The 12,378-nt window shown below is 35.1% G+C and overlaps 3 protein-coding genes across 13 annotated transcripts in view; 2 read left to right on the plus strand and 1 right to left on the minus strand.

Moving 5' to 3' along the window:
- Positions 1–583: 583 nt before the first annotated feature.
- On the plus strand, positions 584–4,831 carry LOC116841965 (glutathione S-transferase-like). The gene is made up of 5 exons (XM_032810557.1): positions 584–752; positions 1,010–1,147; positions 1,432–1,599; positions 2,168–2,307; positions 4,380–4,831. The coding sequence occupies exons 2-5, from the start codon at positions 1,015–1,017 to the stop codon at positions 4,554–4,556; spliced, it is 618 nt and encodes a 205-aa protein (XP_032666448.1). The 5' UTR covers positions 584–752; positions 1,010–1,014; the 3' UTR covers positions 4,557–4,831.
- A 785-nt stretch (positions 4,832–5,616) lies between these two features.
- LOC116841968 (glutathione S-transferase-like) lies at positions 5,617–8,985 on the plus strand. The gene is made up of 5 exons (XM_032810561.1): positions 5,617–5,786; positions 6,215–6,352; positions 7,012–7,179; positions 7,969–8,108; positions 8,548–8,985. Exons 2-5 carry the CDS (start codon positions 6,220–6,222, stop codon positions 8,713–8,715), a joined length of 609 nt encoding a protein of 202 aa, XP_032666452.1. The 5' UTR covers positions 5,617–5,786; positions 6,215–6,219; the 3' UTR covers positions 8,716–8,985.
- A 469-nt stretch (positions 8,986–9,454) lies between these two features.
- The window catches only part of LOC116841958 (pyrokinin-1 receptor-like), a 43,776-nt gene continuing 40,852 nt past the window's right edge, over positions 9,455–12,378 (minus strand). For 10 of the 11 annotated variants that reach the window (XM_032810532.1, XM_032810539.1, XM_032810538.1 and 7 more), the window contains 2 exons: positions 12,192–12,275; positions 9,455–11,759 (listed from right to left, as the gene is read on the minus strand). In XM_032810532.1, coding sequence (XP_032666423.1) covers positions 11,503–11,759; positions 12,192–12,275 — 341 coding nt within the window. In that variant the 3' untranslated portion in view covers positions 9,455–11,502. The remainder of the gene's footprint in view (positions 11,760–12,191; positions 12,276–12,378) is intronic. The other variant, XM_032810543.1, reaches the window with a different exon arrangement.

Genomic DNA, 12,378 nt, shown 5'->3' on the forward strand with positions numbered 1-12,378 from the left:
GAATATAAACAATTTTCAAGAAATGTATGCCGGTGAGTATCTGGATGTGCACATAAGGATTAATAACGGCTTAATGACATCTTTAGTGTCAACAATACGTCATTAAAACGTTTTTAGACGTCATTCTGGGTCAAAAACCCACAGTTGCTTATTTAACACAATCTCATGACACGAACGTCTTACTAATCACACTAATTAGCAATGTTAATTATCCTTTTTCGAAACTAGTACATCAAGCAGATTAACCATTTTAGACTAACACGATATTTTAAATATTAAGACGTATGTAAATTGATATAATTGTACGTCCTTAAAATATTACGATGCATCTCACATAAATTGAACTATTTTCGATTCCGATTTTGTTGCGTATAATTTGTGTGTGTGTCAGATGCGAATGCAACGGAATAAAATTACGAGTTATTTTTAATAATACTGTGCACGCGAAATGAGACCGTGTGATATTGTTCAAATATGAGACGTAGTACGTGCACACGTCAGAATTGCGCCAGTCATTAAACGCTACTGGATTCTACTGCGCACAGATTGCGCAATAAGCGTTTCGTATGTGTGCGCGTATACGTGTGCGATTGAGAACGTTCTATAGATTATCTCGATAAAACGGCGTGTATCTCCAAGCAGAATATACTTTTAGTGAAGGAAACTGTCAGTCGTTTGCAGGTTGTCAAGAGTTTCGTGTGGACTACTTCCACTTCTCGATACTGTTTTACCGAGAAAATTGCAGCTACAAAGTAATTGAATATTTCACTTCATCATTCTGTTATTTTCATTTTGTTCTTCTTTTCATTCAGACCGAACGAATGATTCTTACGAAACGTAGGCGTTTCCAAAAATGATTCTCTGAAACAAACGCGAAGTTTATAATAACACGATTAAAATAATTGCAGTTATATTGCAATTAAATACGAAGTCATATATTGTCTATTCATCGTGAAGATATTCGAATAATAATAACAATAATTTAATCTCATTTGCATCATTTTTCCAGCAAACATGCCGACTTATAAGCTAATATATTTTAATGTAACCGGTCTTGCGGAGTCGATTCGATACATGTTCCATTATGCCGGCATTAAATTCGAGGATTTTCGATTCAGCACTGAAGATTGGCCCAAGTACAAGCCAGGTATTTTAACTTACTGATTTTACCATGATTATTAAAACGTTGAACGACACTTCCATATTTACTTTCTCTCTCTATCTCTATTTCTCTCTCTCTCTCTCTCTCTCTCTCTCTCTCTCTCTCTCTCTGTTTTATAGAAAATTGTATTTAAATTTCTAATTTCAAATATATTTCTATAATTTTCGAATATATTCTTGTTATTTTAAGTCATAAAAGTTTGTCTCGAAGACTTTCGCGTCGAAGATGTATTGTTTTGTGATCACATTTTTGCTTTGCCTGCACCACAGACATGCCTTTGGGGCATGTACCGGTTTTGGAGATCAATGGTAAAAAGTACAGTCAATCCAAAGCCATCGGCCGCTACGTCGCCAAGCAGTGTAATCTGTATGGTTCGGACGATATTGAAAACCTCGAGATCGACGCTATCATCGATAGCATTGACGATTTGAGACAAGGTGAGTTACGATTACCGCTGGTGGCTGGTAAAATAAGTGATATTCGCCTAGGTCACGAGTATTGCAATGTCAAATTGATGATTACGTAACGATAATCATGTTCGATCTTGATATTTCTCTATCGCTATAATGAGTGATTAGTCAGCATGATACGAAACACGTTACGAGTGGAAAGTTTTTATCTCATACGCGCAAGGCATTTATTGTATGTACCTTGAGCCAAGTCGAGGCTATTTGAAGGTAACAATTTATGCATTTCCTACACAATCGTGCGATAGTTGCATGTTGTATTATTATCTACGTCCATCATTGTTCTTGCATCATTTTCTGCGCCGCTCATTCTCTCTCTCTACTCTCTTAAAGTGAATCAGTGAAACATTATTGAAAACAATGAATATACACTGATTTGCAGCTATAAGTACAGTACTGAAACTGCTCAGTACTATGCTTATAACTGATATCAGTGACTATTCACTGATTCACTTTAAGAGAGTATCTCTCTCTCTTCCTCTCCTTTTCTCTTTTTGCTCTTTACGACGTGAAAGTTCCAACACATTTCTCTTTGCAGTTCTGAGCATTTACCATCGGGAACAAGACCCCACTATCAAAGAGAAGTTCAAGGCAGTCGTCTTGGAAAAATTACCCTTCTACTTCGATAAGTTCGAGGAGCAAGTGAAGAAGAACGGTGGTCACTTTGTCCGCGGCAAGGTAACAATTTTTGATCAGATATGTACGAGATGTCTTTGGATTTCCTTACGTCTTTAAAAACGTAAATCTTTTTTCTGCTTTTCATTTTTCTTCAAGTTGATGAGTTGATTATATTTGTCGTGAGTCATCGAAACATATTTCATCACGTGCGAAAGGAACATTTACTTACAAACACACGTTTGATAGACATACGTTAACGAATGCGAGCGTTACCTCACCAGATAGCACGATAAATTGTTTAAGTGTTCCTAAAGTTTTCTTCTTTTCTGAATTGTACTTCTTCAGGAATTCGTGGAAGAATACTATAAGAATGATTTAAGAAGTTACATGCATTATGATTGGAGTTCCTCAGAACTTCTTAGAGTATTCATATAGAGTTATACTGTATGAACATAGATGTACTGTATGAACATAGATGACTTTATGAATTCAAGAAGGATAATGTTTATATACAGAAAGAGAAATACAAATCCAGTAAACACTAACTAACAGTAACATAATATCAGTGTTATAATTTCCTATTCAACACACATAATGTTAGTTACATTCTTATGTAGGAAATTATAATATTAATGTTAAGTTATTGATATATTGATAGTTTATTAGAAGGATATTCAATAAACACCAACTTTAAAAGTAACGTTACATCAATATTATAATTCTCATTCAACAATATAAATGTTACGTACAATATATTCCAGATAGCACAGAGAATTCAAAAAGAATTCAGTCGTATGTTACGAATTCTAAGTTCATTTTTAGATGCAAAAAGAATTCTTTTCACTGAATTGAACTCTGAAGAATACTTTTTGCATTTGAAAATAAACTCAGAATTGGTGACATACAACTGAATTCTTTTTAAATTCTTTTTGAGTTCTCTGTACTATGTGGGATGTTATATGTAACAGTTACACTGTTGACTGGAAAATTATAATATTGATGTAACGTTAATGTTTGTTAATGTTTAATGAGTAACAGTTCTCTTTCAACTGAAATAATTAAAATACATCCAGCTTTTCATTACATAAAAGAAGAAAGAAACCCAAAATTGCACAAGAATTATATAGAATAAAGAAAGAATTATATTAAAATGGTCACATCTTTAGGTAATAAAGTAACACTTTGTAAAATATGAATCCATTTCAAACATATTCTCACGATTTCAATTCAATAGTATCGCTTTTCATTTTATTATATCATTTATTTGCAAAGAAAATATATAATTATGACAATACACACACAAAATATGTTGCCACTGAAAGTGATATGTGTATCTGCTGCATGCAACCACAAGAAATAATTGTAACAAAACACTTGTAATTCCTCATGAATTCTCAGAGTGTTCTATGAATTAAGTCGCCAAGTATTCGCTATAATGAACTTCTGAGGAATACTTCAAGACGAACTTATTGTGGTTACTTCTTCACAAATTCTTCAGACATTCATTTTTTATTAATTATTCATTAATTCTGTATGTATTCTTTAAAGTGAATTCTCTAGGAACTTCTGTTCATCTCTGTGCTATCTAGATTGCTATCGAAATTGTAAAATAAAACGTGAACAAAATATTGACAGAATTTTTGCAGATAATAAATAAGCAAATGTATATTCATCTGTATACATACTAAAAAGAATTTTTCGATAAAAAACCAACATATGGATATTTTCGATCAAATTTTGATCAATTTTTATATCTGACCAAATAGATAATCTGGATATCCGATTAAATTTTATCGGATACTTTCCATCATAATGGTATTTCACCAGATAAACTGAAAAAATTATAAACCGATATCGGCGCCGATATAAAAAAAAAACTTATAAATCAATATTTCTCATCGGATATTTCCTGATCAAATACAAAAATTCATTAGTATTTTGATCGGAAATATCCGTTAACTTTTTATCGGATAATTTCTCTCAGTGTATGAGATTCCATTTGTCAACTCACAGAGATATCTAAACGTCGGAGCGGAAACGTTCCTACTTAAATGTGAAAAAATACGCGTGGCTCTCGTATTAATAATTTTATCTTTGTGTAAATACGTGAGAGCGCATCTCTGCATTTTCAGCTGACGTGGGCGGACATCGCGTATACATCGTTCGCCGGACCTTTATCAAACTTTTCGAATGTCTTAGAAGCGAAAATCAAGCTGAATCATCCGGAATTGAAGAAGCTGGAGACCAAAGTAAATGCCATCCCCAACATTAAAGCTTATCTGGATATACGTCCCAAAACTATTTTTTAAATCGAATCAACCAATCTACAATTTTATACATACCGCCTTCGACCGTGAACTCGTTATTCTGTACAACTTCTTACTTCATTCGCAACGACATTCTGTAAAAAGAGATACCACGCTGACTAAATGCGAAATAACATTGAACAGCCAGTTTGCAGCGTAACAAATATTAATATTGTTGTTACATGATAACAGTTTGCAGCGTAACAAGTATTAATATTGTTGTTACAATGTAAGAGAACGTTGAATTTTGTTAAATAAAAATATCAATACGTCTTTTACGAGAATCTCTTATTTCTGTATGTCTTCCCTTTGAAACTATTCCATAATGTTCCGAATATTCGCATTATTTTCTTACCCGAGCTCACTTTAGATAATTTATAATTGGCGATAAACTCGCGATAGAACTACATCTCGAGTTTTTCTGCTAATAATCATATCGAGTTGCATAAAGCGAGCTCACATCGTATCTGCTATATCATTGCTGATAAGGATAATAAAATAAAGATACGCCTGTAAATTGAAGATTCGCGAGTAAGCTGAAAGCAACATATCAAATGTGTAGTGCATAACTGCACTGATGTACGCTGAAACGGATAATTGCTACATGTTCTCATTTAACAAATCGTAACCTCGCATTGTACAGCTCATCGTTATTATGTAAACGAAACGGCACTGATTCGTAACATGATGAAACGAGAGACTTCCGATCGCCCGAAAATGTATGTAAAAAAAAAAAATAAATAAAAATATTCATGCATAAAGCATTACGAGGAGTAATCTTTTGCGCCGGCCGGCGAAAAATCTTTTTAACACTATTTTCACAACAAGAGAGTAGATAAAAATGACACAGATATCTTTTACGAGTAACTATGCGTGCCTGTTGATTTCGATGACTGGCGATGAAGTTGCAAATTTTTTATACACTTTATTGTGAAATAGTTATCTACGACAAGCAAAAACAAGAAACTACTCAGTGGCATGATAAGCGTTTGCATGTGTCTGAACGTGTGTATGTTTAATTTTGTAACTTAGAAAATAGTTATAAATAACCGGTTTTGCTAAGTTATCCAACTAGCCTTGGTCTCCCCTCTTGAACGGTATATGTTCTCTGGGTTGGGCAATATAATCGCAGTGACTGGACCTTCAGTCGTTCGCGGTTAGTGACGAATTCCGCATCGGCCGTTCTCTCTTTTCCATATTGTCTTGCCGAGTAAACTACAGACTACAAAAAATGTAATGAAATATCTTCTTTTTATAGTCATTTTATTTTGCACTTCGTCTTTCTTGATTGAATAAGTAATCCTTCTGAAATGCAGTGTTATCTAAAATAATATTCTAAGGCAAAATGCGAAATTTAATATAATTAAATATAATTTTAATGTAATTATAACAGTGTGCGCATGTTTTTACAGTCATAATTAATATTATATTATATTTAAGTGCAAAATCGACCCAGACAATACAAACTTAAAAAAATGTCTCAAAGATGTCCGAAAGTTGTGATAAAAAGACATTTAAATAAAATAGAATGCTTTAAAATTTTAAAAATTTTGGACATCTTTAAGACACCTTTTAGAAATTTGCATCATTCTGAGAATGTCAAGAATGTGCTGTAAATTCATCGTGAAGATGTATACAAACGTATTTGTGAAATTTTGCAGCAATCATGCCGACCTATAAGTTAACATATTTTAATGTGACCGGTCTTGCGGAGGCGATTAGATACTTGTTCCATTATGGTGGTGTAAAATTCGAGGATATCCGACTCACCTTTGATGATTGGCCGAAATACAAAGCAGGTATGTTATTGTACTCATTTTACTAATGTTGATAAAAAGTGGTCGATTCATAAAGAACAATATAGAGAAGCATCTAAATTCTAATTTATATATAAAAGAAAAGAAATACTCTGATCCCTTTTGACATTTTTAATAAAAGTACCGTACAGTTTTCTACGCAGCAACTGAAATTTTTCTTTCCAGATTGTCCTTAAAATTACCACAATAATCGACACTTGTTTCATAGGAAATCAGTTTCAAACGTCTATTTCAAGTGTTAAGTTGGTGTAAAAGATTTCCTACTTTTTCATGAAATCTTCATGAAAAATTTGCCTGTTAAAAGACAAATCCACGTTAAATATTAAAAAAAAAATACAGAATCGATTTTGTTCGTTAAAGTAATTAATTTAATATTCGAGGCTTTCGTTGCTTGATTCCGACGTTTCGCGAACATTTTAGTACGCTTCATCAGGGAGGAACGACCCGAAAGTAATTAATTCTTTTAAGCTTGACATAATATCGCATTCTATTTTATTTGACAATCACGATAAATTTTTTGTGCCACAGCCTAATATATCTCTCGAATGTTTATTTAACTCACGAGTCGCAGAAAAGACTTTCACGTTACTCGTTAAAGTATGTCTCTGGTGATACATATCTAATTCGCCTGTACCACACAGAAATGCCGATGGGGCAAGTACCGGTTTTGGAGATCGACGGCAAAAAGTACAATCAGTCTAGAGCCATCAGCCGTTACCTCGCCAAGAAGTTTAATCTCTACGGATCTAATGAAATTGAAGCCTTGGAGATCGACGCCACAATCGATTCCATGGAAGACATGAGACAAGGTGAGAAGTAACTGCCGTTACAGTTGCTACGATCGGCAAGCAACAACAAGTGTCACAGCGGCAGAGTGGTGATTACGTAAAAGTATACTAGTATAAGTGCTCAACTTATACTGGAACTACCACACTATTTCTATATTTACACGATAAGTGATTACTCATCGTCATGCGTAACACGTTAAACAAGACGGGTGAAGTTTAAAGTTAATTTATGCGTGGCACTCTCGTTGAGCTATGAGCGAAGTGAAGGTCATTTCATAATAATATCTGCACATTTCCTACACAATATTTTTTATCCTGCTTTATATTATTATATACGTCCATCATTTTCTCTCGTATCATTTTCTATGTCGCATATTTTTCTTTTACGTTATATTTCGCGTGGCTCATTCTCTCTCTCTCTCTCTCATTCTCTCATTTTCTCTCTCTCTCTCTCTCTCTCTCTCTCTCTCTCTCTGTCTCTCTCCTTCTCTCTCTCTCTTTTCCTCTCCTTCTGTCCCTCGCTGTATATTCATTTATATTATTTCTATCTCTCTAGAGAGAACGATTTGTTAAATCAATAAACGTCTTTCTTTGGAATAATCCAAACAAATTTTTTGGTTGACACAATAAAAATATTTCTTTGGAACTAAGCCGCAAATAAATATTTTTGTTACGTCAAATAAAATTTTGTTCGATCAATAAAAAATTCGTTTGGACCATTCCAAAGAAATGTCTATTTGATTCAACCAAACTGTTCTCTCTGTATATCTATGTGACGTAAAAGTTTTAATGTGAGCATTCATTTTGCAGCATTAGGCATCTACTACTGGGAGAAAGACGCCGCCATTAAGGAGAAGTTCAAGCAAATCGCGTTTGAGAAATACCCCGTTTGTCTCAGCAAGTTTGAGGAGCAAGTTAAGAAGAACGGTGGCTACTTCGTCGGCAAAAAGGTAAGGATTTTCAATCACTGGCGTAGCAAAGTATGATTTCTTTCTATTTTTTATATTTCTTCGATCGATTTAATTGCGTTTAACGTGAACTTATCGTCACATATGTCAACGCGCGCAAAAATATGTCACTTATTAACATCTATCTCTCTCAAATATATGTTAATATATACTGCTGAACCCATCTTTCACTTTTTGTGGATTATCTAAGTGCAAATGAAGCTAATACGTGGATATAAGTGAATAATATGTGCAAAGATGGTGAATCAAATTAGTTTGTTGGCGGTGCAAAGATATTAAATATATCTTTGCCTGTAGTTTAGATTTTACTTGTTAATTTATAAAAATATACAAATATCGGGCGATTTTCACAGAAAATGCGATTTTCGTATCTACAATTTTTTCTTTGCAAAAATCCAAAATCACATTCTTGCATTTTCAGTTGTCATGGGCGGACATTCAGTACGCGGCGTACGTCGATATGTTGTGTGCGTTCACGGCGAAAGACATCAACAAGGATTATCCGGAATTGAAGAAATTGGTGGAAAAAGTTAACGCCCTTCCTAACATTAAAGCTTATCTCGAGAAGCGTCCAAAGTCGATATTTTAAATCAGACCAATCTGTAATTTTGTATTTGTCGTCATTGATTGCGAACTCTTACTGTCACATACAACTCTTTGCTAAACTTTTCTCGCCATGATGTTCTGTAAGAAAAGATTACACGTCGACATATAAATTCGGAACAACATTAATCGGTCAGTTTGCAGCGCAACAAGTGTTAATATTATTACATGATAAATGTAAAAATATTATTACATGATAAATGTAAAAAAACATAGAAGTTTGTCGAATAAAAAATAGAATTATCTTCGAGCATTACTGCAGTCCGTGTTCTCTCTTAGGAAATATTTTGCATTCATAATTTTTGGTCTTTTATTTCGTCTATTTTAGATAAGCTATATATATAAATTTAGCGATAAAATACAAAAAATAATAGTTTATCCCGAATCTTTTGCTCCCGAATTACATCATGTACACTGAGTGAAAAATACTTGAACATTCATTTGTGGAATACAAATTTAATTTACAAAAATGAATTCGCAGAAATAAATTTTATTTCACGGAAATAAATTTGATATCTCACAAATCAATTTTCAAATATTTTCTTCTCAGTGTATGTGCAAAACCTCTTCACTCAATATCATTGTTAATAGGTGCAATGCGATAAGTACTAATAAGAGCAGTGCAAGGATAAAGATACACTCATGGAATGAAACAACTGTGCAGTTGATTCAAAGCATGAAGGGGATCATCGATGTGCACAACTGTTGGAATATATTGAAATAGATACAGTTGCTACATATTTTTATTTAACAAATCGTCCATATTGTACAGCTTATGCAAACAGGGCGGCACTGATTCAATCAGCGTATGGATATACCTGTGATCGATCGAATTATGAAACGGGAGACTTTCGATCGCTACAATGTATATATGCGCGTAGAAAAATAAATGCTGAGGTCACAAAATGCACGACGAGGAGTGACTGCTGTTCCGCCGAAAACTAGTGCCTTTCTCTTAGATAGCACATGGACGTCCAGTGGATGTTCACAAGACGTCTATTTCTGGACATTGTATGACCATTTTCTAAAACAAACCCGTTTTCCGTTCGAAATCAAAATTAAATAAAAATACTAAATAAAAAAAAAACCTTTTTCTTTATGTTATACACGAGCATGTCTATTGGAAATCTTCTGAATAATGTAACTATTTAATATAACAATTTTTAATATAAAAATGTACTTCATTAATAATGACATATAAATACTAGATTTATAAATATTAAAAATTATTGCTTGGTGAACATAATCTTATTTAATATTAAATGATAGTATAGAAAACATTAAACATTTTCTTTCTTCATGCATATTGAATATTGTTATAAAAAGTAAATGTAAAAAAATATTTATTATAATATTGACAGAATATTTTTAACAATGAAAGTAAAGAACTTTTTTTAAGTATTTCAAACAAAGTTTCAGTAATAAAACACAGTGTTTTTTGAAGATTGATATAAAAAAATCATCAATTTTAACTTGGATATATATCGAACGTCCATAAGATATACTGTTTCGGATATTCGTTTCGGGTTCAAAAAAGAACATCCTACACAAGTCCCATTTGTGTCCACAGGTGTACAGGCATAATCCGGATTTAAAACGTACATCCATAAAACATCCTGTGCTATCTAGGTCTAACATCGCTCTCACGATAATAACAGAAATAAATAAGTTAATAAAGGCTTTTTACAAGCAACGCGTGCTGCACGAGTTCTTGGATCGCGATTAGCGACGTCAATCGCAGAAATTACTCGCGCGTTTTATTATCCACGACGAATGAAAGCGAGAAGCTACCTGTAGGTCGATTCTTTGACTTTATAATACGACGATGTCACTGACATGGTGTGTCGTCGCGTAACTTTTCTGTCAAGTATTATACCTGTGCGACGACAACATAACGACACTGTCGTGACAGAAGTGACAGAATCACTTCAGGCTGGTATTAAACCGACAACTTTTATATTTTGTCACACCATCCAAACGCGCGCGCTATTACGGAAGTCGCGAGTTTTCGCGCACGATGTGTGATTTTGGCTGACATTCGTTGCTTGAAGTTTCTCACGTGGAAGATTAGAATTACCAACGGAAAGGTTAAACAGCTATACTCATAGAGATGTTCTTACTTCGTTTGCGAAATAATCGCGCGAACTACCCACGTAATAATTTATCCGTGAGATATTCTCCTTTTTCATCTCTCTCTCTCTCTCTCTCTCTTGAATGGATCTTTCCTCACTGAAGTACTCGCATAAAATTCTGGACACGCGTAAGTATTTCCCTCACAACGCTTCGCGAACGACTTCCTGTATCTTCTCCCGCAATCCTGTATTCCGTTATTCATCGCAATTTCTTCATTATCGAAATGTGCTCGAATAAATTTCCTTCCCTTCCCACCGCGTGGTAGGTTCGCTCTGGAGAATTTGCTCTTTAGTGTCTACACAGTATGCAACGCAATCATCATCGATTATGCAATGTTTCCTGCATAGTCGCGCGGAAATTAAATCTCGCATTGTTCGCGTGGAATTCCGCGATTCGAACAAACTCGTCCAGGTTCGATGCGTATTCGTTCAACGCCTCCGTTAACATCCGGTGATGACACACTCTGTCACACTGTCAAACGCGAAGCGCGGCGCGTACTTGGCAATACGTGCTGTCATGATTTTTGTAGCTGAGAGTCGGTCAAGATTCGCAAATCATTTCAAGTCTCGCCTTAAATCTTATCTCGGAGTCGGTGATGTCTCTAATTCGAGAAGCGACGTTCCCTCGTCGAGACCGGATGTCAGGTAACCAGGTCAAAGTTCAGCTCACCCATGTATCGCGCCAGTTCGGACCCAGTAAACTCGGTCTCGTCGAGGTCCTGGAGGCTGGAGTTGCTGATCGTATTGGCGCTCTCGATGCTCGGATGGCTACGGAATCGCGGCGATGTCGGCGGCGCGACGTCCGACCTTGACTTGGTGTAACTGGCTGATGGTAACTTCCGATGATGCGCGAAGAATCCCTTCGCACCAAAGCCGAGTCTCTCGGTGAGGATCCCTGCTGGAAATGCGACAGTGCTGAGAATATCTCTCGGTAACACGAGTGGGAGTGAAGCCGACTCTTTTTGTCGCCTTTCAGACAACTGTCTAATCGATTGTCTAATTCCGCTGTAAAGTCATTTTCACCTTTGGTGCCAATGAAATCATTTTTTGCCGAATTTTTGCGAGTCTCTGATATCAGATTGTCACTAAAGTCTTTTCCTGTAAACATTCAACACGTGTTGACATGAACAAAGCATTTCTTAAATAGAAAATCATGCTGACAAATAAAATGTGTATTTTATGTGTACATTATATTTGTAATATAATTTAATTCTTTGACAAGTTGATATTCTTTGACAATTGACATTCTCAACGGATTAGACAGATGTTTAGCAGATGGCGCAAGCGAAAGCGTTTGCTTCGAGGTGGAAGAAACAAAGCAAGAGCATACGTTTCACACGAATGATCTTCTGCTTCTTGTTCCGGAGAATTCGCTCATGAGCTTCCTCGCCCTCGGGGCAGGCATCAACGTCTCCTAATGACAGACACGCGCACGATTACACGTATGATTCGCTCCCGCGTGTCTTTACCCCTGTATCTTTTCACTCTCATCCCCGCGAATCTGTCTCCTATTTGCA

Source organism: Odontomachus brunneus, unplaced genomic scaffold (assembly GCF_010583005.1).
Source record: "Odontomachus brunneus isolate Ranch 3 - 2012 unplaced genomic scaffold, Obru_v1 Obru_scaffold_019, whole genome shotgun sequence".
Lineage (NCBI taxonomy): Eukaryota > Metazoa > Arthropoda > Insecta > Hymenoptera > Formicidae > Odontomachus > Odontomachus brunneus.